General features: G+C 45.8%; 1 protein-coding gene across 2 annotated transcripts in view; it reads right to left on the minus strand.

Annotated features, from left to right (window-relative positions):
• Positions 1–905: 905 nt before the first annotated feature.
• kcnh2b (potassium voltage-gated channel subfamily H member 2b) overlaps positions 906–25715 on the minus strand; it is a 303535-nt gene continuing 278725 nt past the window's right edge. For both annotated transcript variants that reach the window (XM_090199620.1, XM_090199621.1), the window contains 10 exons: positions 16189–16611; positions 14802–15192; positions 10852–11051; positions 9378–9630; positions 8641–8834; positions 8340–8442; positions 7716–7991; positions 7371–7560; positions 3065–3242; positions 906–2882 (listed from right to left, as the gene is read on the minus strand). In XM_090199620.1, the coding sequence (XP_090055746.1) occupies positions 2487–2882; positions 3065–3242; positions 7371–7560; positions 7716–7991; positions 8340–8442; positions 8641–8834; positions 9378–9630; positions 10852–11051; positions 14802–15192; positions 16189–16611 (2604 nt within the window). In that variant the 3' untranslated portion in view covers positions 906–2486. The remainder of the gene's footprint in view (positions 2883–3064; positions 3243–7370; positions 7561–7715; positions 7992–8339; positions 8443–8640; positions 8835–9377; positions 9631–10851; positions 11052–14801; positions 15193–16188; positions 16612–25715) is intronic.

A 25715-nucleotide genomic window follows, 5' to 3' on the forward strand; every position in this document is an offset into this window, starting at 1 on the left:
AAAAACCATCTCTTTATCAATGCTCCCATTCCATTCAATTCAATGCAGAATACAGTAATTGCCTCCCTTCAGTTGCTTTGGTTCAACACTAAAATGCATTATCCCAAAGCACAACTCATGCATTATCTGTCTTCCAATTCACTAACACAGGTTTTACTGCACTTTGTACATGCAAAGATATTACTAACAGTGATTAACAGTGAACAGTGCGCCTAATAGCATGTGTGTGTGTGTGTGTGCCTGCTTGCGTGTCTTAGCTGAAACCTGACACATTTCTTTGCCTTAGTGATTCAGTTTTTTCTAACAAGCTAAATATATATAGTAATTTAATGTTCATTACTCATCACTTCAAAACACTGTTTTGCCTCCTCTAGCTACCTCACCTGCTTCTATTCTTCCCTGTATACAGATACAATGTGTTTGCACCGTGCAGGATACACACTACACACAAACACTGCAGGATACACACTACACACAAACACTACTCACCGTTTTGGGATTCACTTTAACTCTCACGGTTTAAATCTTACTCTGGGAGCTAATAGCTCTCCACCCTTCTCCTCACCCCCTATACCTCATGCCTGCTCTCCACCCCTGCTCTCCACCCCTGCTCTCCACCCCTTCTCAGATCTGATGAGAATACTAGCCTACTGCTCACTGGACACACACGGGTTGAATCATTGTTGTTTCCTCGTCATGTCAACAAAATGACATTCAACCAACATAGATGTTGAATTAATGTCTGTGCCCAGTGGGCGAACACTGACATCAGTGCTAACATCTCTGGTCAGGGTTGATGAAGAGTACATAATCATTAGGATTCTAATAATAAAGTGCAACTCCTGTCAAACAGTCATATTACTCAAGTAACATCTATAATGGTTGTACTGACATAACATTTGTTAAAACAAAACACACACACGTGGGGAGAGGTACCTGTCCACATTTACAACAAACAAATATTATTTCAATTCCCTCCACCAAATAAGTTTAAACTGTACATCTTCTTTCTGCAAAACGAGAAATCATATTTGGTACAATCTACAAAGAACATAAAACGACTAAAACCAATGAATAAATAAGAAGCTCAGACCAGCAAGCGGTTAAATACAATCTTCAGGTTCCCTGCGTATCGTAGGCCGCCATCAACTACCATGTGCAGAGACTCTCCCCAGAGAAAGGACAGGTGGAGGGAGGGAGTGAGACAGGACCCCTGTAGTTGTACAGCAACACGGGGAGATGATGGAGGATCTACATTGTAACGTGTGTGGAGTGTGTTCTCTCCTGGGGCTGCGTATTGCTGTGTAGTCAGATCCTTGGACGGGTAAATGTGGGTCATTTTCTTCTTCAGGTGTTAGAGGGGGAAACTAAGCCATGCTTTGTGAACTACCGACAAAACTAGGGCAAAAAGCTTTGGAACCTGAATCTGATATTATCAACACAGGTATAGGATACAACACTCCTCTCTCGCCAGTGTTTGCATATTGAACTGTACAAAGACTCCCCTCTCTAGCAATCTGTACAAGGTTCTGGTAGGGATTTGATATGTTCATCAAAGAAGTCATGGCTTTTAAACCCTTCCTCCAACCCCACCCCTGAGGTGCAAACCAGCCAATCCAGTATGCTCTTGGGGCCTTGGCTCCGCCTCCGGGGATACGGACCTTAGGGAAAAGGGGCCAATGATGGGACAGGACAGGACACCAGAGTTTCTGTTAGGCCAGCTAACACTACAGTCCACCAACCAACCAGTTTTCGGAAGCGTCACGGACATGTTAGATAGAATGTCTGTAAATTTCAGTGCAAGACATAATGGCTACTTATAGAATTATTATTGTTTTTTCCCCTCCCCATTATGGTAATCCAGTACTGGATACAGCAGTAAAGGGACGTTTCTTAACAGAACCAGTCATGTGACTGAGCGGTCTGTAGTCATCTCTGTAGGCCAGAATATCTCTCTCTCTCTCTCTCTCTCTCTCTCTCTCTCTCTCTCTCTCTCTCTCTCTCTCTCTCTCTCTCTCTCTCTCTCTCTCTCTCTCTCTCTCTCTCTCTCTCTCTCTCTCTCTCTCTCTCTCTCTCTCTCTCTCTCTCTCTCTCTCTCTCTCTCTCTCTCTCTCTCTCTCTCTCTCTCTCTCTCTCTCTCTCTCTCTCTCTCTCTCTCTCTCTCTCTCTCTCTCTCTCTGTGGGTTTGGTAACGCTGTGGTAACGTTAGGAGCTGGATAGGGGAAAGGACCCCTGAAAAAGAGAGACATCCCCCCCCCTCTCCAAACAAGGTTTCTCCTCAGGTCAGAGGTGAGACACACTCAGTGCCTATAGGTGAGGTTTTAGAGGCTGAAGGGAGAAAAGGGACGCCCCCTTATGTGTTTCTGTTTACGCCTGGACTGAGGGAACGGACCCAATGAGATGTGTGACTGGGAAAGAGGAAAACCAGAGCTAGCCCTCCTTTCCCTCTCTCTGTCCCTATTCTCCTCCCTCCCCCTCACCGCTCCTTAGCTCCCCCCAGGGTCGGAGCTGTGCCTCTGCGGTGTCTGTGAGTCCAGGGGTGTCTGTGGCTCAGGCAGAGAGAGCCTTCGCTGGGTGTCAGGGTCCAGGCCATTCGCTCCTCCCACTGACCCCAACCCTGAACCTGCTCGCATCCCTGACCCCAACCCTGAACCTGCCCGCATCCCTGACCCCAACCCTGCCACTGACCCAGCCCCTAGTTCTAGCTCCAGGCTGCCCAGGTCCAGGTCCAGGTCCAAGATTAAGCTGCCCAGCCCAGTGGTGTCTCGTCGTGTCTCGGTGGGGCTGACCAGAGGCGAGTCCTGGGGGTGCAGCTGATCAGGGCTGCGGAGAGAGTCACACAACTTGCCGGGGAACTCCTCAAAGTCCTGGGGGTGTGAGATCTGGAGGAGAGATGCAGACAAGGAGGGATTCAGAGAAGACCCTTTTGAGTGTGTCTGTATATGTGTGTGTGTGTGTGTGTGTGTGTGTGTGTGTGTGTGTGTGTGTGTGTGCGCGCGCATGTATACACGTGTCTACAGGTGTATCTGCATGTAAGTGTCTATCTCCTGTGTGTGAGTAGTACCTGTGAGAGGGAAGCCAGTGTCTCAGACTGCACCAGCCTCTCTCCAGGACCAGGGCCAGGGTAGGGTGAGGCCTGAGGGGGAGACGACACAGTGCTGTAGGCTGGGGGCACCAGGGCCATCTGACGCTGTAGTAGTTGCATGATTGCCCCGATGTCTGTCGACATCCTCGTTTCTAGCCTGAAGAGAGAAACACACGAACACACACACACACGCATACACATGTCAGAAATGCTGACACCTATCCTGGAGCATCCCCCAAGAAGCATTACTGGCCAATCATGTTACAGTAACTCTCCCAAAACAGACACAAAAGCAGGCATAGCCTCAGCCTTCTAGATAATAGAGGTCTTTGACCTCAATGAGCCTTGACAATGGGTACTGACTGGATAAGACCATAGGGGCTAATAGAACAGTTACTCCACTGTGGAGGAGAGAAGATGAGAGGAGGGTTACAGAGAGAAGTGTCAGCTGAGTGCGAACACCAGGCCTGGGTACTTCCATTACTCTGACAGGGGACAGACTTGTATCAGACACTGTGGTACAAGACATAATGGAAGCAGCTACAGTGGAGTAGCAGACTAGCAGCTGTGCCCTATATTCCCATTTGTATATCTTTTACACACTCATTCTAACCATTTTCTCAGAGGGCTATAGCTAACTCTGTCCCTGCCCCTGCCCTGTACCTGTCTCTGACCTGTCTGTGTCCCTGCACTTTCCCTGTCCCCGTCTCTGTCCCTGTAGGTCTCGGTCCCTGTATGTCTCTGTCCCTGGATGTCTCTGACCCCGTCTGTCTCTGACCCCGCCTGTCTCTGTCCCTGTATGTGTCTGTCTCTGTCCCTGTATATGTCTGTCTCTGTCCCTGTATGTGTATGTCTCTGTTCCTGTCCTTGTATGTCTCTGTCGCTATCCCTGTCTGTCTCTGTCCCTGTCTCTGTGTGTCTCTGTATGTCTCTGTCCCTGTCTGTCTCTGACCCCGTCTGTCTCGGTCCCTGTATGTGTCTGTCCCTGTCCTTGTATGTCTCTGTCCCTGTCCTTGTATGTCTCTGTCTCTGTATGTCTCTGTCGCTATCCCTGTCTGTCTCTGTCCCTGTCTCTGTGTGTCTCTGTCTTTGTATGTCTCTGTCCCTGTCTGTCTCTGTCCCTGTCCATCTCTGTCCCTGTCCGTCTCTGTCCCTGTGTGTCTCTGTATGTCTCAGTCCTTGTATGTCTATGTCTCTGTCCCTTTCTGTCCCTGTATGTCTCTGTCCCTTTCTGTCCCTGTATGTCTCTGTATGTCTATGTCTCTGTCCCTTTCTGTCCTTGTATGTCTATGTCTCTTTCCCTGTATGTCTCTGTCCCTTTCTGTCCCTGTATGTCTATGTCTCTTTCCCTGTATGTCTCTGTCTCTTTCTGTCCTGTATGTCTCTGTCCCTTTCTGTCCCTGTATGTCTCTGTCTCTTTCTGTCCTGTATGTCTCTGTCTCTTTCTGTCCTGTATGTCTCTGTCTCTTTCTGTCCTGTATGTCTCTGTCTCTTTCTGTCCTGTATGTCTTAGTCCCTTTCCCTGTATGTCTATGTCTCTTTCCCTGTATGTCTCTGTCCCTTTTCCTGTATGTCTCTGTCTCTTTCCCTGTATGTCTATGTCCCTTTCCCTGTATGTCTATGTCTCTTTCCCTGTATGTCTCTGTCCCTTTCTGTCCCTGTATGTCTGTCTCTTTCCCTGTATGTCTCTGTCCCTTTCTGTCCCTGTATGTCCCTGTATGTCTCTGTCCCTTTCTGTCCCTGTATGTCTCTGTCTCTTTCTCTGTATGTCTACGTCTCTTTCTGTCCTGTATGTCTTAGTCCCTTTCCCTGTATGTCTATGTCCCTTTCCCTGTATGTCTCTGTCTCTTTCCCTGTATGTCTACGTCTCTTTCCCTGTATGTCTACGTCTCTTTCCCTGTATGTCTATGTCTCTTTCGCTGTATGTCTATGTCTCTTTCCCTGTATGTCTGTCTCTTTCCCTGTATGTCTCTGTCCCTTTCTGTCCCTGTATGTCTCTGTCCCTTTCTGTCTCTGTCTCTTTCTGTCCCTGTATGTCTCTGTCCCTTTCCCTGTATGTCTCTGTCTCTTTCCCTGTATGTCTCTGTCCCTTTCTGTCCCTGTATGTCTCTGTCTCTTTCCCTGTATGTCTCTGTCCCTTTCTGTCCCTGTATGTCTCTGTCCCTTTCCCTGTATGTCTATGTCTCTTTTCCTGTATGTCTCTGTCCCTTTCCTTGTATGTCTCTGTCTCTTTTCCTGTATGTCTCTGTCCCTTTCCTTGTATGTCTCTGTCTCTTTCCCTGCATGTCTATGTCCCCTTCCCTGTATGTCTATGTCTCTTTCCCTGTATGTCTCTGTCCCTTTCTGTCCCTGTATGTCTCTGTCTCTGTCCCTTTCTGTCCCTGTATGTCCTTGTATGTCTCTGTCCCTTTCTGTCCCTGTATGTCTCTGTCCCTTTCCCGTTATGTCTATGTCTCTTTCCCTGTATGTCTCTGTCTCTTTCTGTCCCTGTATGTCTCTGTCCCTTTCCCGTTATGTCTATGTCTCTTTCCCTGTATGTCTCTGAACCTTTCCTTGTATGTATCTGTCTCTTTCCCTGTATGTATCTGTCCCTTTCTGTCCCTGTATGTCTCTGTCCCTTTCCCGGTATGTCTATGTCTCTTTCCCTGTATGTCTCTGTCTCTTTCTTTCCCTGTATGTCTCTGTCCCTTTCTGTCCCTGTATGTCTATGTCTCTTTCCCTGTATGTCTCTGTCCCTTTCCCTGTATGTCTATGTCTCTTTCCCTGTATGTCTCTGTCCCTTTCCGTGTTTGTCTATGTCTCTTTCCCTGTATGTCTCTGTCCCTTTCCCTGTATGTCTATGTCTCTTTCCCTGTATGTCTATGTCTCTTTCCTTGTATGTCTCTGTCCCTTTCTGTCCCTATATGTCTCTGTCCCTTTCCCTGTATGTCTATGTCTCTTTCCCTGTATGTCTATGTCTCTTTCCTTGTATGTCTCTGTCCCTTTCTGTCCCTATATGTCTATGTCTCTTTCCCTGTATGTCTCTTTCCCTTTCTGTCCCTGTATGTCTCTGTCCCTGTATGTCTATGTCTCTTTCCCTGTATGTCTCTGTCTCTTTCTTTCCCTGTATGTCTCTGTCCCTTTCTGTCCCTGTATGTCTATGTCTCTTTCCCTGTATGTCTCTGTCCCTTTCCCTGTATGTCTATGTCTCTTTCCCTGTATCTCTCTGTCCCATTCTGTCCCTGTATGTCTCTGTCCCGTTCCATGCATGTCTCTGTCTCTTTCCCTGTATGTCTCTGTCCCTTTCTGTCCCTGTATGTCTATGTCTCTTTCCCTGTATGTCTCTGTCCCTTTCCCTGTATGTCTATGTCTCTTTCCCTGTATGTCTCTTTCCCTTTCTGTCCCTGTATGTCTCTGTCCCTTTCCCTGTATGCCTATGTATCTTTCCCTGTATGTATATGTCTCTTTCCCTGTATGTCTGTCTCTTTCCCTGTATATCTCTGTCCCTTTCTGTCCCTGTATGTCTATGTCTCTTTCCCTGTATGTCTCTGTCTCTTTCTGTCCCTGTATGTCTCTGTCCCTTTCTGTCCCTGTATGTCTCTGTCTCTTTCTGTCCTGTATGTCTATGTCTCTTTCCCTGTATGTCTCTGACCCTTTCTGTCCCTGTACGTCTATGTCTCTTTCCCTGTATGTCTCTGTCTCTTTCTGTCCTGTATGTCTCTGTCTCTTTCTGTCCTGTATGTCTCTGTCTCTTTCTGTCCTGTATGTCTCTGTCTCTTTCTGTCCTGTATGTCTATGTCTCTTTCCCGTCCCTGTATGTCTATGTCTCTTTCCCTGTATGTCTCTGTCTCTTTCCCTGTATGTCTCTGTCCCTTTCTGTCCCTGTATGTCTCTGTCTCTGTCCCTGTATGTCTCTGTCCCTTTCTGTCCCTGTATGTCTATGTCTCTTTCCCTGTATGTCTCTGTCCCTTTCTGTCCCTGTATGTCTATGTCTCTTTCCCTGTATGTCTATGTCTCTTTCCCTGTATGTCTATGTCTCTTTCCCTGTATGTCTCTGTCCCTTTCTGTCCCTGTATGTCTATGTCTCTGTCCCTGTATGTCTATGTCTCTTTCCCTGTATGTCTCTGTCTCTTTCCCTGTATGTCTCTGTCCCTGTATACCTCTTTCCCCATATTGCTCTGTCCATGTATGTCTCTATTGCTGTATGTCTCTGTCCCTGTATGTCTCTGTCCCTCTACGCCTCTGTCCCTCTACGCCTCTGTCCCTCTACGCCTCTGTATGTCTCTGTCTCTCTATGTCTCTGTACCTGTTGAGTTGCTTCTGCAGCAGGTCCAGTCTGTTCTCCAGCTCGGTGCGCTGCCTGCGGCCAATGCTGTTGAGGGGCGTGTTAAGATGGGGAGGGTAGGGCAGGCTGCAGCGCGGCAGTTCCTGGTACTCACGACTGCCCCGACTCTCACCCCAGAAACTGAAGATGTTGGACACCCCTGAAAATGCTCCTGGTTGTGAAGAGAGGGGAGAGGGAGGAAGGGGTAAAGAACAGGGTATACTCTACTGTTTTACATTAACGTGCCCTAGGGTATGTCTGCTATGGAAGTTAATGAGGTGTGTGTGTGTGTGTATCGTTTGTTTCCACATTGATGCCCAGGCCCACCTGTGAGTGCATTGCAGGTGTTGCCCCCCTTTGGGTCTCCCTCCCCCTCGGGAGTGTCGCTGAAGTTCAGGGTGGTGGCCTGAGCCGGGGACATCTCATGCAGAGCCGATGGAGGGGCAGGGCATGTGACCACAGACTCCTCCCCTTCATCGCCACTGGAGTGGGAGGACACTGAGCTCAGAGGCCCCTCCCCCTGGTTACTGGCCGCCTCCTTCTGTCTTCGCCGTAGTGGTTTATTGGCTCTCTCCTTTTTAATTTCTCCTGCATCTGCATCATCTGAGAGGACAAGTTGAGTTGCTGATGATAACGACTTTACTGAGGAAGAATGTACTCATTATAACTGTGAAATGTGGTTGTCTCCTCTAGCTATGAGTACGTGAATGCACTTATTGTAAGTCGCTCTGGAAAGAGCATCTGCTAAATGACTAATTTGTAAATGTAAGAAACAAGGACAGATGATGACACACTGCATGGAAATGGAAAACGTTATTTGTGATGAACAACTGAGTGTGCATGGGAGTCATCATTGAGTATTAGGGGTTTTCTTCTGAGCACCACAGAGAAAATAATACGTTTTGCACTCATGAACAGAAATGAAGGTGTGAAAGGGAATGTGGTGGTTACCCTTCTCTGTCCGGCGCCGGAATGATAGTTTGCGTCTGCGCAGTTTGTTGAATCCTATACAGTCTGAGTTGTCACTTTCTGGAGAGCCAGGAATCATATTGGTCTGCAGGGATTGACAAAGAAAACGGCTCGAAAAATCACAAACTGATGTTAGAGGGCTTATATAGGTCCTCCATAGGGATGCACAATGGAAATCATTCCCCAATTCATTCATTCATTCACCCTTTTGCATCCATACGTGAATATTTGAATGTGCTTTTTTATGGCCTTGACCTGTCTTGAGGAAGTTAGGGTCACTCACATCCCGGAGGTTAAAGGTTATCTCCAGGTTCATCCAGAAGTGATCGGAGAACTCGGGGTACATGTTTAACACCTCCAGGACGTCCTCTCTGTGGATCTTATGGAGGTCACAGTAGGTCAGAGCTCTCACATCGGCGTTAGACTTCCCAGCTCGCCCGTAAAGGTTGATGGGCTCGCCAAATATGTCATTCTTCCCTGTGGGTGAAGAGAGGATTCTTCTACATGCACCGAAAAATGCTAATGTTTTACACTGCTATGTTATTACTGGGAAGTTACATGGCAAATGTACAATAACTCCAAATGGTACATAGCAGTGCTTGTTCAATGAAATAGCATTTCACCCTTCTCGGCTGCCCAGAGTTTGAAGCTGTATGAGGTATAAATTGGGTAATATTTTTGCCCAGTAGATGGCAGTGTTGGCCTATATATTATTTTTTCTCCGGGAGAATTGCCTTTGAAAGTCTGTATATCTTATTTGCCCATCTCTGACCATCATGAGTTTCCCTAGCACATCATATCTGAATATACCAAATTCACTTTGTTCTTCAATTCATTTCCCCTTTGGATTGGTACATGCTACTCTAGCAACAGTAGACCCTATAGAGTGACAGTAGAGCCTATAGTCTTTAATTTGGTAGCCTATACATGCTAGACTAGCCGTAGAACCTGGACAAACCTGGACAATCTGGGTTGATACATGCTACAGTAATAGTAGCTCCTATCGTCTATCATCCTCACCCAAGATGGCCACCACCACGTCGCCTCGGAGGATCTCGATGGAGCCGCGGGAGATGAAGTAGATGGCGGTGAGCACGTCGCCGGCGTGCACCAGGGTGTCGCCGGGCGGGGCGTGGGTGGTCTTGAACTTCATGGCCAGGGCTCGCAGGCAGCCCTTAGTGGAGCCCTTGAAGGCTTTGCAGTTCTCCAGGAGGGTACGGTTGAGGTGGAGGCAGATGTCAGCCTGGAGACACTCTGGGAACCCCTTCAACACCTGGTAGCGGGGGAGAGAGGGCGGGAGGTGGGATGGGGAGGGGGAGAGAGGGGGATAGAGAGAGCGATAGAGTGTTACTGTCTAGCGAGTCTATGACAAGCAGTGTAGATGTCACTGCTGTCTTTGAACAACAAACCTTAAACAAATTCTCTGAAAAATGTAATTTTCTGATATGTAGATGCAAATCAAATGTTTACCCAAAACAATTACAATATTTCATCAGCAATCTGCCTTAGTAATACTTTCACTTGTAAGGCTGCAGCTCTACCTATGTAGTTCAAATGATTACTAGAGACTCATTTAATGATTTTCCCCTCTAGCAAGGGGCTTCCCCCAATTTTTCAGAGAAAAGAGTAGGAGTTTTTCTATGTGCGACTCGACCAACGTCTCAAAAACACCCCCCCATCTTGATCCGACACCGCTCTCATTGAAGCCATGGAAGTTCAAGGCCGACCCCGATACCACAGCCATTGTTAGCAGAAAACAGGATCCCCATTACAGTCAATGGAAAAATGCAGATTTTCGTGATCAATCTTCGTGTAAAAAAACGAAGATTCTTGAAAAATTGTTCAAGAATCAATGGGTACATTTCAGTACAAAAATGGATTAAGTAACAGCAGATTGCCCCTTTAACTCCAGTGTTTAATGTAAATGATTAAATGTAAAAGATAGAGGAAACAAACAAGCCGCGTCGCTTGTGCAGTTTTACAGCAAATTTCCTACAATTCTACACATTTAGCCAAAGGGTGGAGGCAAATGTTTGCGGCTTTTAATATAATAACAGATGATCAACAGGCCCCACCCCGGTCGGTAATTGGACCATGCTTACTACAAGTTTAGATAGCTGGCCGCCAGACTAACTTGCCAATATAAAACATTTTAGCTGACATGGACTAATTGACTGACTGCAGATGCACAACCACATCTCAAGTTGAGACCGTGACTGAGTTCCTAAAAATAAAGTTACCCATCCCTGATGTATGTGTTTACGTCTATGCACTGTGTTGATGTCAATGTGCTATGTGTATCTTTATGTGTATGTTCTGTGTGTGTGTGTGTGTGTGTGTGGTGTGTGTGTGTGTGTGTGTGTGTGTGTGGTGTGGGTGGTGTGTGTGTGTGTCTGTGGTGTGTGTGGGTGTGTGTGTGTGTGTGTGTGTGTGTGTCTGTGTGTCTGTCTTTTGTGTGTGTGTGTGTGTGTGTGTGTGTATGTATATCACTCACAGCATTCATGTCGATGCCGTTAGTGTAGGACCAGGCGTGTTGGAAGTACTCCTCCAGCCGCTGCCTCAGTGGGTTTGGGATCTGGTGGAACCGGATGAACTCTCGGACCCGCAGCATCTGGGTGTGGTACCTCGCTGTACCCGAGTACAACCTCTGGATGATGGCCGACACGTTCCCAAAGATGCTGGCGTACATCAGAGCTGTAGGTTTGAGAGGAGAGAAGAGAGTTAGGATTTTGTGAATAGAATACTACTGCTGTCTACGACACCTTGGGCACTGTGAGTTGAGAAACGATCAACGTTATGGTATCTCAGATGTGTGTGTGTGTGTGTATTTATGTGTGCATGCATGTGTGTGATTGTATGTGCCATGGCCCTTCATGTCTAGGGCTGTGGCGGTCGCAAAATTTAATCAGCCGGTGATTGTCAAGCAAATAAGTGTCGGTCTCACTGTGATTGACTGTTAATTAACATAAACACATTTAGCATCTCCTGGCTTCCACACAAGCTACTAATACTGACCTATAGGAAACATCTACATTTTAAAAAGTCTAATAAATCCATGTCATATAGCCTATACCTTCACAATAAATCCATTATTTATTTTAGAAAGAAACATTATATGAAGAAAATGTAGTCTATTTCAGAACAGAATAGCATACTCTGAGTTGTCCTTATGTTAGGTCCTGATCTGGCTATGCCAAATGTGTAACGGCTCTCGTCGGTGGAAGGAAGAGTGGACCAAAGCGCAGCGTGGAAAGTGTTGATGATATTTATTTTCAAGAAACGCTCAAACAAAAATAACAAATCCAAAAAAACGAAAGCGAACAATTCCGTCAGGCACAGACACTAAACAGAAAATAACACCCCACCAAACCCAAACGGAAAATCACAACTTATATATGATCCCCAATCAGAGACAACGATAGACAGCTGCCTCTGATTGGGAACCACACATGGCAAAACAACAAAGAAATAGAAAACATAGATTTCCCACCAGAGTCACACCCTGACCTAACCAAACATAGAGAATAAATAAGGACCTCTAAAGTCACCGGGACCTCCGGACCGTAGATCATCGCTGCAAGCTCTTGACTGGGGACCGTCGCTGGAGGCTCCGGACTGGGGACCGTTGCTGGAGGCTCCGGACTAGGCACCGTCGCTGGAGACTCCGGACTGGGGACCGTCACTGGAGGCTTCGTACGTGGAGCCGGAACAGGTCTCACCGGACCGAGGAAACATACTGGAATCCTGGTGTGGGGAGCTGCCACAACACGTCCTGGCTGGATACCCACTTTAGCTCGGTGAGTGTGGAGAGCTGGCACAGGATGCACTGGGCTAAGAAGGCGCACTGGAGGCATAGTGCATATAGCCGGCGCAGGATATACTGGGCCGTGGAGGCGCACTGAAGGTCTGGAGCATAGAGCTGGCACAATGGTCCTGGTTGAATACCCCATGTAGCACGGCACATGCGGGGAGCAGGCACAGGCCGCACTGGGTTGTGCTGGCGAACTAGGGATACCGTGCATAGAGCTGGCGCAGGATATCCTGGGCCAAAGAGACGCACCGGAGACCAGGAGCGCTGAGCCGGCACAATCCGTCCTGGCTGAATGCCCACTCTAGCACGGCAACTGCGGGGAGCTTGCACAGAGCGCACCGGGCTGTGGATGCGTACTGAAGCCACGGTGTGCAGAACCGGAAAACGTGGCACTTGAACCGTGACCAACTCCTCATTGTATTTACAGGGAGTTGGTTCTCGTTCACCCCTTAGTTCCGCTCGCTTCGCTTGCCAACCCGTGTGCCTCCCCCAAAAATGTGTTGTGGCTGCCTCTCGTGCTCCCGTCGTTGAGCTAACTCTTTGTATAGTCGCCGTTCCGCTCTCGTTGCCTGCATCTGCTCCCTTGGACAGCGATACTCCCTGGCCATGTCCAGGGTCCTTCCCTGCCTCCGATTGGGAACCACACTCGGCAAAACAACAAAGAAATAGAAAACATAGATTTTCCCACCAGAGTCACACCCTCACCTAACCAAGCATAGAGAATAAATAAGGATCTCTAAGGTCAGGGCTAGACAAAATGGCTGTGGGCTACACAAGATTGGCATAGAATTCCGTGGCATTATTTTATTGTTTGAAAAATATTGAACAAAGCTGAATAAATAGAAAGGATATTTTCTCTCAACAATATGAGGAAGTGTGCGCATGTGGCTATTCTGTGTTGAGCGGTTAACAAATAAATCTATATTCCTATATGCTTAATTTAGAGTTGTTCTACAAATGTTGGACTAGACTGTATGTTTAGATTTGTAACACATTGTAAGGCTGCATGATGAGACTCTAATGAAAAAAGTTGCTTGAAAGGCATGAGCTCTGCGTTGTTTTTTATGCAGGCTGTACACACCACATCAGTCTCTCATTCACAATTTGAGAAGCACTTGATAATGCCTAGAATTTCGCTGTGTCATCCCCTTTGTGTGGCCGTAATGCATCCTAAATAAATCCATGCATTTTGTAGCCAGTGGCCATTGTGCCCTTCTCCTTGAGTGCTGCACGCTCCATCACGTGATCGGGTCTTTCTCACAGGCTACAAGTGAAGACAGACACATCGGGGACACATCTGTGCATGTCCTTATCCAATTCCAAAGTGCATATTGAAGATATTGGAAGAACTGTCCACATTTACTTTTCAAATTATAAGCACAGCAATGTGCACATGGTAGTAGGCTATAAGTGCAAATGTTCCATTAGCAGAAAACACCATTATCAAAAGTGACCACAAATGCAATTATGCATGTAATGCTTTTATTATAAAGGTACATTTTTATGGTAACAAAAGTATCTTCCCGCTAACTTGAAACTCACGTGTTGCTTATGTATGCTTGTTAGGCTCTACATCCCTTGTAAAGCAGATTAATGTGCTTAATTTGAAGAAGTTATTTGGCCACTAGTTGTGATATAAACCTATTCAAACATTAAGGCCTATGGGCAAGGCTACATGAGGTGTGCGACTATGATTTGAAAAAGTCACAAAAAAAGGCATTGTTTCTCATGCCGGGCATCATTCACAAGTGATAAGATATAATTCACATTTGGATTTGTTTAACACTTTTTTGGTTACTACATGATTCCTTATGTGTTATTTCATAGCTTTGACGCCTTCGCTATTATTCTACAAAATAGTATAAAGAAAGAAAGAACCTGAAATGAGAAGGTGTGTCTAAACCTTTGACTGGTACTGTATATGGATGGCTGAAACATCAAGGTGTGAGTGATGAACAATCATCTCCATATGTGTATTAACTCTGTAGAGATCTGTAAAGAAATCTGGTCATTATCGTTATAGCTTTCTTCCTGCTCCACATGATATGTGTCTGCAGGCAAACACGACGAGGGAAATTGTTTCATGGAGAGGAAGATATTTTGATAAGTGTATTTATATTAAAAAGATATTAGCTGATGTCTTACTAGGGAATATTTAGCTAATATATTAAGACATGAAATGATAAATGGCTTGATTAAATCCAGTTTCATTAGACAAAATACTTATTTGCATATTTTACCAGAAAACATTTTGACCTTGTGTTAACACTGTCAGACTCGCGACTGCATAGTAATTATCATCATCCACTTAATATTGTAACGTGACAGAATCATCTCTGCACTCCCAACGCTGCAGAACTGAGCGGGATTTGCTTGGTGAGGCAGAAATGTAAAACAGTCCTTCTTTATGGGCCACATCCACATTATCCTTTTCAGACATAAAACTGTAATCTTGACCCTAACACTAAACCTGTTTTTATCCCAAATGTTCATTCAAAGTGTTAGCAGCTACCAAGATAGCAAACACTGCAACAAAACAAGGAACAATTACATTTGAGCAGAGGCGGAGCCACCACATTACTAACCAATCAAATCACAGTAACTCCACCCCCCCCCCCCCCCCCCGTACTTACATCCGATAAGCATGACGCAGATGGAAAAGATCTTCTCAGAGTTGGTGTTGGGGGAGACGTTGCCAAAGCCCACGCTTGTCAGACTGGAGAAGGTGAAGTAGAGTGCCGTCACGTACTTGTCCTTTATGGAAGGGCCCGAGCCGTGCACCGTCTCGTTGTAGTGTTTCCCCAAAGACTCGCCCAGCGTGTGGAGCCAGCCAATGCTGCCGTTGCGCTCCACGCTGCCGATTGCGTACCAGATGCACGCCAGCCAGTGGGCGATAAGGGCGAATGTACACATGAGCAGGAAGAGGACGGCGGCGCCATACTCCGAGTAGCGGTCCAGCTTCCTCGCCACGCGCACCAGCCGCAAGAGGCGGGCTGTCTTCAGCAGGCCTATCAGAGTAGTCGTCTGGCAGGAGAGGAGAAATGGTTTGTTTAGTGTCCGATCTTACCTTGTCAGGGCCCGTGTTGCAGGCTTTTGCTCCAGCCAAGCTTTAACACAGCTGATTCATCTCATCTATGTCTTGATTGAAGGCTGTTATTAGTTGACTGGTTGAATCAGGTGTGTGACTGCTTGACTGGAACAAAAGTCAAAAGTCTGGGCCTTCTGCAGATAAGGTTGGCCACCCCTGATTTAGGAAGTCAGTTCAACGTTTTAAAGCTTTATTGCCCATTTAGGATAAACAACCTTACTGAAATGTACAGAATGTGCAAATCATCCTCTGCCCCAGACTTGTAACCAATCACAATCCCTCAGCAGCAGTTAAATCCTCTCTATTATATACTGTGCTGTTAGTGGGTTCAGTTCAGTTCCCACAAATCACACTTGTCTTAAGGAGCCCCCACTGTGTCAATACACCAAATAAATAAGGACTTGATTACTTCCCTACGTGGCAGAAAGCCTAGTTTCTCACTTTGCAAGACATTTTAGTCCTCTTCTGGGGAAAATGTCCACTTCCTTGGCTCACTGGCCACTTCAGGTTCAATTAATTAAACATTGGCAAGAAGGTTGAAAGTACAACCTTTCACAGTTGTTTTTCTGCTCCACAGCCTTGGAGGGGATATCGCTTACTTTTAGTTAATTGGAGGTCCATAAATGATGGACTCAAAGGGAGATTTGACCTTGGAGGTCCCAAAAGCTCAATGCAAATAGTATTCATTGGTCCTTATTGATTTTCTATAGAGCACTATACAGGATCTAACCACCCTTCAATACGGAATCAAACCATTCAATTCAAGACTCAACCACAGTTCTTTAGGCATCGAGTCAAAAGTACAATGTAGGCCTTAAGTAGGTCATCATAACATCTGACAATCCTCATAACCCAAGATGCATTCCAACACACAGTAGTCCTCACAAAACTCATTTACCCACAATGCCCTTCCCCTCCTCCCACTTCCTCACCTCCTCTCCGCTGCGGTAGATGAGCAGGTCGAAGGGAATGGCTGCCACCATGTCGATGAGGAACCAGCCCTTGAAGTAATGGACGGCTATCCTCAGTGGAGCGCTGACCACCTCGTCGTTAGTATTGACGTACGTCGTCCTGAAGTTAATGACGATGTCCACGATGAACATGATGTCCACGATTAGGTCGACCACGTTGAGCGGCGAGCACGAGTAGCCACAGTTCACCATAGCCGCCTCCTCGTGGTCGTTGAGGAGGAAGGCGGCGGAGTAGGGGGTCAAGATAGCCGTGTAGATGACCAGCAGCAGGATGAGCCAGTCCCACACCGCCTTGAAGGGGCTGTAGTGGAGGACGGTCCACTTGTGGATGCGAGGGGCCTGGAGCTTGTACTCTGGCAGGACGTCAGCACCCAGCGACAGCACCTGGTGGGAGAGAGAGGGGGAGGGGTAAGACTTTCTGATCAAGAAGTTGGGTCAATATGATAGAAAGAAAGAACGAAAGAAAGAAAGAAAGAAAAATAAATAAATAAATAAATAAAAAAGAAAGAAAGAAAGAAAAATAAATAAATAAAAAAGAAAGAAAGAAAAATAAATACATAAATAAAAAAGAAAGAAAGAAAGAAAAATAAATACATAAATAAAAAAGAAAGAAAGAAAGAAAGAAAAAGAAAGAAAGAAAAAAAAGAACGAAAAGAAAAAAAGGAAAGAAAGAAGGAAAGAAAAGAAAGAAAGAAATGGCCAGGGAAGGACAATATGAATGTTTCCCCAAAACCTCACAATATCGCCTCATAACGCATCTGTGACCCTGTATAAGGTAGCTTAGAATAGACAGGAGCTCCTTGGACCGCATGTGCTTTATTCTTTTGGAGGGGAAACAACAACGTTTCACAATTAGAGCAATGTTCAGTGTCCAGTGAGGCTGAAGGAAGCTGTTGTGATAGGAAGGACTCTCCTAAAGTAATCCCTGAAGCAGAACGGAAAAAACAAACGCTCAAACCCGCATGCACGCACATGAACACTCACACACATGCACATTGACAGTCAAATTCATAGCCAGAACATGCAGTTCCAGTGGATTGGATTTGTTTCAGTAATGTATTCCAACTCCAGTCAGCAGCAATGAAAAATTAAACTAATCACAACGAGAGAGTTATTTCTCCTGGTCTCCCAGAATTAAACAGTAGTGAATCACGCAGCCAGGATAGTGTGTTGAACTGATTAGTAATAATGGAACACAGACATAACTCAGTACATCTCCCACTCACGACCCAACATCTAACAGGCAGACACTGTCTCAATAACACTGCTAGGCTATATCATAACAAGGGCATGATGCTGTGAATAGAATCATACCATTTCTGTTACACTTGTTATATACTATGTCACGTACCATCTTAGCTACTATGTAAGTATAGTGCATTCAGCTGAAACAGGGCAGTAAAATGAAGCTTTACCAAACACTATCCGATTCCAAAATCCAAAGGTAAACCATTTTTAAGGGAGCCAACTGTTGCCGAGAGGTTTACTACTTCTTGTCTGCACTGGTGGGTCTGACCTCCCATTTCCCAGGTTAAGTAGAACAGCCTCCCTGCCTTGAACACACACATCCCTGGGAGAGGACAGATTGACAGACGTTCTCTAACCATCTGTACAAGCATATTGCAACAGAATACACTTGTAGCTAGCTGAAAACACACAAGCATGTCTCATGTCACTCGCCCAGAGGCTCTCACACACACACGCACACACAAATCACATTTTAAACTGGCTATACAAATCACATTTTAAACTGGCTATACAAATCAGGTTGTAATATTAGCACGGGTATCAATGCAAATATGAAGAATTGCACAATTTCGACACCCACTTGATTATCTTGCTTCATTGAAAGGGGATAAAAAGAAGTAGAAAATGAGTGCAGAGTATATTTGTGGTTATTCCTGAACTATAGAGCAGGCGGGCTTCCAGAGACAACACAGTGAGACTTTTGGGCCCATGCTACGTTCTGTATATTCAAGGCACTGTTGTTAAAAAAAAAGGCAGGCAATCTAAGACAAATTCCTATGACTAAGTTCTTAGGGTTGTGGGGCGGGACTGTGAGTAGCTTCTGTGAATGCCACAGCCAATTGGGTTTGTTGACTGTAAGCTCTGTGTCACGAGTCACCACTGACATAGAGTGACAGGCAGTGTGTGAGGGTATGGGCGGAGAACTTTCTAGACGCTATAAATGACTGAGCTCTCCAGGGCTTAGCAACAGGCTAATAAAAAGGCAGAAATTAATATTAGATTTGGTCAGAGAGAGAGACCTTTTCTCTCTCTGGGTGTAGCAATGTGACGAGGCCTGAGGAGAATAGAGAGCTGGGTAAACAGGGGGCTGTGTGAGCTCCAGTCCACCCGAATAGAACAGCTGAGGTCACAGGTGCAGCTGCACGACGGCTGCGGCCCTCTCTCTTTTCCCCACCCTTCCCCTTTCCCTCTTTCTCTCCTTCCACACCCCAAATACTCAGTGGAATCTGTGTTCTTACTAATCCAGTACAGCTGATGGCTCTTATGGCAAGCCGTTCCCATTCTTGTTGTTGTCATTGTCGTAGAAGTACCCAGCAGAGCATGGCCCTATCACCATAACATCAGAACTAGAGATGAGGAACCCTCTTGCCAATGTGGTGCAGTATCAGCACTTTCACTATGTATGGACCATCATACAAAATACTAAGGACACATTGGTTAGTTACAGTCCTGTATTTAACTGACGTTGTTTCTTTGGGATTCGTTGGAAAGTCTCCACCATGTACCAGTTAATACCCAGGAAGATGTGAATTGTGTTGAGGGCTTTGACGTATCTGAGAAAGACACAACACAGGATTACCTTTGTAGATGCATCACCTGCAGAAGCCTGTAAAAATACAGTGTGATCTCATTCCACAATAACAACATTCTGGATCTGCTGTCTATATCACACCATGTTGTCTTGCCCTCAGGTTGATTCAGTGTGGCACCTGTACCCAGAATGCTCCTCTCACTGAGACAGGGGCGATATTTCCAGCTGAGCGTGTCAGACAGACAGACAGGCGGGCTGGGGTCGTTCAGGGGGAGGGTCTGATTCACTGGCAGGTCGCCTTTGGGGGTCCATGGGCACGTACGGCAGGTGCTCAGCCAAACAGTGTTCAGTGATTGTGTTAGGAAGGCAGGTGCCGTGCTAGACTGCAGGTAGTGCATCATGCAGAGGTGTGTGTGTGTGTGTGTGTGTGTGTGTGTGTGTGTGTGTGTGAGGCCTATAATTCACAGTGTGTTGGCCCTTCTCTATGGAGCTGAGTCATGTCAGGTCAAATGTTTCTGAGCTTAACAGGCACTAGGGGTTTCTATCATGCCTCCCACTGACTAATACAAAGGCAGATGGTATTGTTGATGTCATGGGTGCAGTGAAACACACGCCAAAGCGACTTTATGCAACTTTGCTTGTAGCAAATGTCCATCATTTCTGGGGGTGGAGGCGGACATTGGAAGACTTACTCAAAAGGACAACCACATCACTAGCCTGGGTGCCAGTTTACCACATGACTAGCCTGGGTGCCAGTTTACCACATGACTAGCCTGGGTGCCAGTCTACCACATGACTAGCCTGGGTGCCAGTCTACCACATGACTAGCCTGGGTGCCAGTTTACCACATGACTAGCCTGGGTGCCAGTCTACCACATGACTAGCCTGGGTGCCAGTCTACCACATGACTAGCCTGGGTGCCAGTCTACCACATGAGTAGTCTGGGTGCCAGTCTACCACATGACTAGCCTGGGTGCCAGTCTACCACATGACTAGCCTGGGTACCAGTCTACCACATGACTAGCCTGGGTGCCAGTCTACCACATGAGTAGTCTGGGTGCCAGTCTACCACATGACTAGCCTGGGTGCCAGTCTACCACATGACTAGCCTGGGTGCCAGTCTACCACATGACTAGCCTGGGTGCCAGTCTACCACATGACTAGCCTGGGTGCCAGTCTACCACATGACTAGCCTGGGTGCCAGCCTGCTTCTGCTCTCTTGCCAACTCCTTATGCAATTGATATGTCATGTTTAGCATGTTTTGACAACTGAGTAGACAAAAGCACAAACGGATCTGGGACCAGGCTACCACGTGAGGTAAAGGAGTTCAAATCCAGGTAGCCCCGACAAGAGAGTGATAAGATACAGTACCCTTTAGAATCAACGGTTCATCTACATTAGTTTGGCCATATTAACTCTAACGCACATCTTCCTGGTGATCTTCATAAGCATATTAGAGGTTTGGGGCTAAAGTAAGCATGGCTGCTTCAGTGAGCCTTCAAGTTAAATTGAAAAATTGGGAAGACTTTTAGCTGTAGGCTGATTAGTGAGAGCATTTGGTCTATATATAAAACAGCAACAAAAAAAACAAACCCAGTATATACTGCAGGGTCATGAAGAGAGGTCAGACGGAAGCAATGAAATCATCCGCTCTTAGCCTTGGTAAGTCAATGACTCAGTGAGGCATGAGGTTGAACAAGGGTGAGAAACTGGGGTGAGGCTGAATAGGGGCGAGGAGTAGGGGTGAGTATGAGAGAGTATGAGTGAGATGGGTGGAGAGCTGGAGTGAGGTATAGGGGGTGATGTACAGGGGTGAGGAGCAGGGGTGGAGAGAAGGGGTAGAGAGCAGGGGTGGAGAGAAGGGGTAGAGAGCAGGTGGTGGAGAGAAGGGGTAGAGAGCAGGGGTGGAGAGAAGGGGTGAGGAGCAGGGGTGGAGAGAAGGGGTAGAGAGCAGGGGTGGAGAGAAGGGGTGGAGAGAAGGGGTAGAGAGCAGGGGTGGAGAGCAGGCATGAGGTATAGGGGGTGAGGAGAAGGGTGGAGAGCAGGCATGAGGTATAGGGGGTGAGGAGAAGGGTGGAGAGCTATTAGCTCCCAGAGTAAGATTTAAACCATGAGAGTTAAAGTGAATCCCAAAGCGGTGAGTAGTGTTTGTGTGTAGTGTGTATCCTGCAGTGTTTGTGCGTAGTGTGTATCCTGCACGGTGCAAACACATTGTATCTGTATACAGGGAAGAATAGAAGCAGGTGAGGTAGCTGGAGGAGGCAAAACAGTGTTTTTATCAACAGTTGCACCTCCAACTGAAGTGATGAGTAATGAATTGTACATTACTGTCTATATTTAGCCTGTTAGAAAAACATAATCACTATGGCGTGTCTGTCAGACGCACGCATGACGGCACGCACACATACAGTTCAGTGCCGCACCCTTCTCCAGTGAGCCTCCCCTCCCCAAAGGACTCATTGGGTTATTTTTAGTGATGTGTGTGAAACCAAACAGCTTTCTCATAAAACATGTCTACATTTCACAGATATCACAAAAGCTACATTTGAGGCCAACAACCAGGGTTTTAGTGCTGCAGGGGCGCAGGGGAGAGCCGCTCCTTCATCTTTTTCAATTTGAGAATACACAGAGCTGGTAAAACTATTTCCGGAAAATGTATTCTGATAAATAAATAAATCATATTTAAATTACCACCAATATTCCATGAAAAACGGTGGAATGACAAACCACATAAATGTAGCAGTTTAGAGGTAGGTAGATAGTGGTTTCTTCTTCTCTCTGGCGGCGGTGAGAATGATGTATGTAGGCTATGTGTGTGCCCTGCAGAGACCTGTCGGAGGCTTACCACTTTGACCAATCAGAACAATAGATCCCCATGTGTTTGCCTTGATATTCATAACACTCCACGGACCCCCTCTCTACTTTTGCGCAGTGGAACCTAGAACGATATGTGACCACCTGGTTACGGCGACACTGTTCTTCCCGAGGACACCCAAACCAGCGGCCACCACAAAGCCCAAGGAGCCTGACCCTCGCTGGAAGTTGCTATAGCCCTGCTTGGGATATTTAGCTTGTATTGGCTATTGGTTGAGACGCAGGGCCCGTTCTAGCTTGATATGTCAGGGTATGTGATTTGGGCCAAGTTGGAGGTAAAAATGCATTCAGGTTATAGTTTATTGAGATGCATGAATACACCACAACAAAAGCTCTACAGCTGCACCATCGAGAGCATCCTGATGGGTTGCATCACAACCTGGTATGGCAACTGCTTGGACTCCGACCACAAGGCACTACAGAGGGTAGTGCGTACGGCCCAGTACATCACTGGGGCCAAGCTTCCTGCCATCCAGGACCTCTATACCAGGTGGTGTCAGAGGAAGGCCCAAAACATTGCCTAAGACTCCAGCCACCCTAGTCATAGAATGTTCCCTCTGCTACCGCAGGGCATGCGGTAGCGAAGCTCCAAGTCTAGGCCTAAAAGTTTTCTTAACAGCTTCTACCCCCAAGCCATAAGACTGTTGAATAGCTATTGAATTGGCTACCCGGACTATTTGCATTGACACCCCCCCCCCCCCCCTATTTTTCACGCTGCTGCTACTCTCTGTTTATTATCTATGCATAGTCACTTTACCCCGACCTACATGTACATACCTACTGTACCTCAATTACCTAAACTAACCTGTACCCCCGCACATTAACTCGGTACCGCTACCCCCTGTATATAGCCTTGTTATTGTTATTTTATTGTTACTCTTTCATTTTTGTTTATTTAGTAAATATTTTCTCTTATTTTTCTTAAAACTGCATTGTTGGTTAAGGGCTTGTAAGTAAGAATTGAATGTTGTATTTGGGCTCACGAGAGAAATAAAATCGGATTTTTGGGGGGGATTCTATGTCTGTTTTTAAACACAGTTCGTGCAATTTTACATAGTAATGATTTCTGTTCACTACTTGGTCAATTGATTATATAGCATCTTTAATCTATGTCAATAAATTCTATGAATTGATATTTCACCTCTCTGTTGAATTATTTTCTGTAGTAGGGTGTATTTTAACCATGTGTTCAAGCTAATCAAATCAACGTTTATTTATGATACAGTGTATAAGCTACACAATACAATTAAATACCTACCCACAATAAAGCTCTCCTCGCAATCAGTGCAATGATATTAAGCGACATGTAGCCTATTTGTATATACATTAGGCCTACAAATAGCTATATACCACATAGTCGTAGGCTTATCAGGCTATACTGCAAATGATTGTTGTTTGTTCCTGGACTAGCCGAATGGTAGAGCTATCTTTCAGGTGTCCTTCAGCAACACCAGCTGGTTCCACTTCTTTAGCATCATTGTGTGATCCTGGCGGTTTGCTTTCAGAAACACGAAGGGTGCTCCAATCGTTTAAAATAACACTCATCAACATGTCGCCTACGTCTAAAATTCCTATTCATCCCTTATTATTATTATTATTATTACAAATGGCATATGATCACAGTGATGCATGTTTAGTAAAGTAGTAAAGCTGAATGAATGTCTTGCAAGATCACATGACGATGAATTAGTATTTTACATAATAGAACAGAATAGAATAGCATAGCATAATTGTCCTGTAACGTTGTTACATCAAAAACACCAGAAACACCTGATTTCTAGTGAGATTTTAGAATGGTTAGCTGAAGCTGAATAGTCACTCTTCTTTCTCATGCGCCACGACTAAACAGAGCCGCTAGTCAGGATATACTGTATGCTTTGATTGAAACAAAATACAAGAAAGGCTAATAGTTTAACACCATCTGCTGTAATTCACTCACCAAACAGTCATTCAAGAAGATATACATGCATATTCTATTCTCATTAAACTGATTGAGATCAAATGATTGGCATGCAGATGCATTCTCACCAGTAAAACATGAAGAATTGTCATTCACAATTGACAGTGATGGCCTATTTTTAAATGAGGTATGCCTAACTTGGTGATTGATGGTATTAAAAATAGAAAATGTTCTTGAGACAATATGTGTCGGCATAGGCAGACGTTGCAATTGGAGGATGCATTTTATGCACATTACATATAATGATATTCAATAGGATACATCTGTCGGTATTAAATTCGATTGAGGAAATGATGACCTCATTTACAACAACAAATAATAACTCCCCCACCTATAAAAATAGCACTAAGCCACTGACAACAACACTTTGAAACTTAACTTTGTTGCAATGTATCTGCAGTTGTCAGTAGCTATGATAAAAGACAGGCAGGAAAGGATTTCAGATACTGTCTACAACAAACCATGTGAAAAGTTCAAAGTACTCAAGTGTCTCTTTCAGACATCCTTGGATTAAAGCAACCCTAAAATATGAAACGGTTTCCTCCTAATAGCTCTGATATTGAGACATAAAATCGATGACCGGATCAAGCCTTGAGGTACGGAACAACTAATGCTATTACAGAATTGCTGAAAGGAATTCAAGGTCAAAATATTGATGGAACATGTCAACTTGAATGAAGGTGATGTCCAAGAAAAGGGTCAAAAGGGACAGAGCAGAGACATGTCTATAAAAAAAGACTGTCCATAAATGAAGGCATCGACAACTTCTTAGAGCTAAAAGAAAAAGTCCTCTTCCTCGCGATGAAACAAAACAGGCCGAGTCGGACATCTTGGCAAACCCAGCTACTTCACGCTGGCAGGGCTCAATATGAAATATAGATTTCACATGTTTTTTTCTCTTACCTCATGGTGTGAGCGCTGGCTTGGGGTTGTAAAAGCAGGGGGCCGTTATGTATGCATGCTTTGTACATGTGTGTGCATGTTTTTTGCATGTGTGAACGTGTACAGTATGTGTGTGTGTCTGTGTCTGTGTGTGTGTAACATCACAAGGCTTAGGGACTCATAACACCACATCCCCTCGATCTAAAAGCCAAACATATTGAAACATTAAACATAGCAGGAAGGGCCTTCTCACCCAGGACAATGTTCCCCTGGTCAATCAAACAGCTCTGCCGTCATCTTCCTAGCTCCCGCATGGCGTTCACTACTTCCATGGCTCTGGCTCCTTTCTCTGCTCTCAGTGGCTGGCCGTCTGGCCATGGAAAGGGCTAGCAGGACCAGCAGGCAGAGCAAGGTGGAATCCTTCATTTATGTACTGTAACTTCTGAGGACCCTTTGAATTGTAGTGTAGCCGATGAATATGGTTTCATGGTGGCACTCATTTAATGCTGTCCCGGGGAATGCGGGTTATGAGTCAGCCTGCGCATCACTACTAGCCCCAACTCCCTAGCCACACCTAAATAACGTGCTTTCTACTCCTTACATTTTCCCTGACTGTCATGGATCCCCCCGTACTGCTGCTCATTCCGTTCACCAGCTCCGGAGGTCTACGTCACCAGCCTTCTAGTCGTCACTGAACTGGATTCATTACAACCAATCCCAGACTGTCTTGTCTCATTACGCACACCTATTTTCCATTCCCCCTGATTAGTATGTGTATATATGTGCCCCCCGTGGGTGTGGAAAACAGCCTTTTCCACGCCCACGGGCCATTACGAGTATCTCGTAATGCCTTTTGGCCTGTCTAATGCTCCTTCAGTCTTCCAGGCCTTTATTAACAAAGCTAATGGGCAGGTGGAGAGGGTCAATCTGGAAGTGTGCAGGTTCCTGCGGTGTTACTGTCAGGACCGACGGGGGAGTGGGCGGATTTTCTA

Source organism: Oncorhynchus mykiss, chromosome 15, assembly GCF_057628025.1.
Source record: "Oncorhynchus mykiss isolate SJ-2025 chromosome 15, ASM5762802v1, whole genome shotgun sequence".
Lineage (NCBI taxonomy): Eukaryota > Metazoa > Chordata > Actinopteri > Salmoniformes > Salmonidae > Oncorhynchus > Oncorhynchus mykiss.